The following is a 1396-nucleotide window of genomic DNA, read 5'->3' as shown; positions in this document are numbered from 1 at the left end:
TATGTAGCTGCCAATTCGTGAGAAAGTCCTCCGGTGGACAAGGTTGGAGCCTACCAAATTGTCGGGCGACACGGTGCGGGAGGTGGTACTCGACCGCGTAGAAACATATGAGGGGGCACCTCATAGTCCATAAATCCTCATCCGCCCTACACACTGTGCTAAGTGCCAAGCCAAGGATCCTTTCCCTCTTGTACGGTCTCCACTCAACCTGAAAACAACGACTGCGTTGTGTACTATGTCCATATAGATTGCTACAAGTCAAATAAATTGCTGGTAGACTTACGTGCTGTGGTTGAAGGGTGTCCATCTCATTGGTGTAGCTAATGTAAGCGTGATGGGAGACGTGGTACACCCCGCTCGTACGCTCGTAGAGGTGAGCCACCGTAGGAGCAACGATTGTGTCCCCTTCCGGGAACCAAGCAGGTGGCTGTTGCATCCTATGTGGTCTTCCAACAGGAAGCCTCTCCCACATCCAAATCTGCATTCAAAAGGAAGAAGAACTGAGTATCATAGGTCTATCATGAAATTAATGCCTTGCAAGTGAAAGGAAAGACTCAAATTATGTGCCTGTAGAAGTGTCATGCACCCAGACATAGTAGAATGTGTACCTCCAGCCCTCTGACAAGCCTCGCACAGCTGGCAGTACAAGAAAGCCAAGATGGCTGAGCCCCAGCTTCTATTCCCAGCGTCATCCCAATTTTGCAAGCACAGGATATACATCCAGGAAGCCGTGTCTCCAGTGCCATCCGGGAAGAGAACCGTACCGAACATGTGAAGAACATATGCTCTGCAGTAGTAGTTCACTGTGGCTTCATCAGCGTCTGGTGGACACTGATGCCACTCCTCTCGAAGCCACCTAAGTGGTACCCCGGTGCTCCTTCTCTTCTTCCCTGCCTCAAGCTCTGGTAGTGCACGTCCCAAGAAGTTATGCACTCGGTTCTCCCACCCTTCGGACTCAGTGTCTCCGGTCACTGGAAAACCTCTGATTCTCACTCCAAGGATCATGGTTGTGTCCTCTAGAGTGACGGTCATCTCTCCACAAGGAAGGTGGAAGGTGTGTGTCTCAGGACGCCACCTATCGATCAAAGCTGTCAACGCCGCTGGGTTCAAAGGTGGAGTACCGCGACGGCACACACGAGCGACTGCAGCAAGGTTGGCCCTCTTCAATAGGGGCGTGTACCTCTCGTCGTACACCATGCTTGTAGCAGCCTCGTGGGTCATGGGTCTCAAACAGTGGAGCACCTGCAATGAAAACAACAAAGAGAAACAAACGAAAGTTATTCAAAAGAAAAATGGATGGAAACAAGTAATAAGTAATACAAGTAATACAAGTGGTAAAAGAAGGGTACCTCTCCATCCTCGATCCTCCGAGCTCGATGTTTCTCATCGAACCTCG

The 1396-nt window shown here is 50.4% G+C and overlaps 1 protein-coding gene across 1 annotated transcript in view; it reads right to left on the bottom strand.

Annotated features, from left to right (window-relative positions):
- The window catches only part of LOC110432626 (serine/threonine-protein phosphatase 7 long form homolog), a 1848-nt gene extending 630 nt beyond the window's left edge, over positions 1-1218 (bottom strand). The window contains exons 1-3 of the mRNA XM_021453396.1: positions 609-1218; positions 284-478; positions 71-208 (exon numbers count right to left, since the gene is read on the bottom strand). Of these exons, the coding sequence (XP_021309071.1) occupies positions 71-208; positions 284-478; positions 609-782 (507 nt within the window). The 5' untranslated portion in view covers positions 783-1218. The remainder of the gene's footprint in view (positions 1-70; positions 209-283; positions 479-608) is intronic.

This window comes from Sorghum bicolor, chromosome 2, assembly GCF_000003195.3.
Source record: "Sorghum bicolor cultivar BTx623 chromosome 2, Sorghum_bicolor_NCBIv3, whole genome shotgun sequence".
Lineage (NCBI taxonomy): Eukaryota > Viridiplantae > Streptophyta > Magnoliopsida > Poales > Poaceae > Sorghum > Sorghum bicolor.
This window is presented reverse-complemented; position numbering and strand designations above follow the sequence as displayed.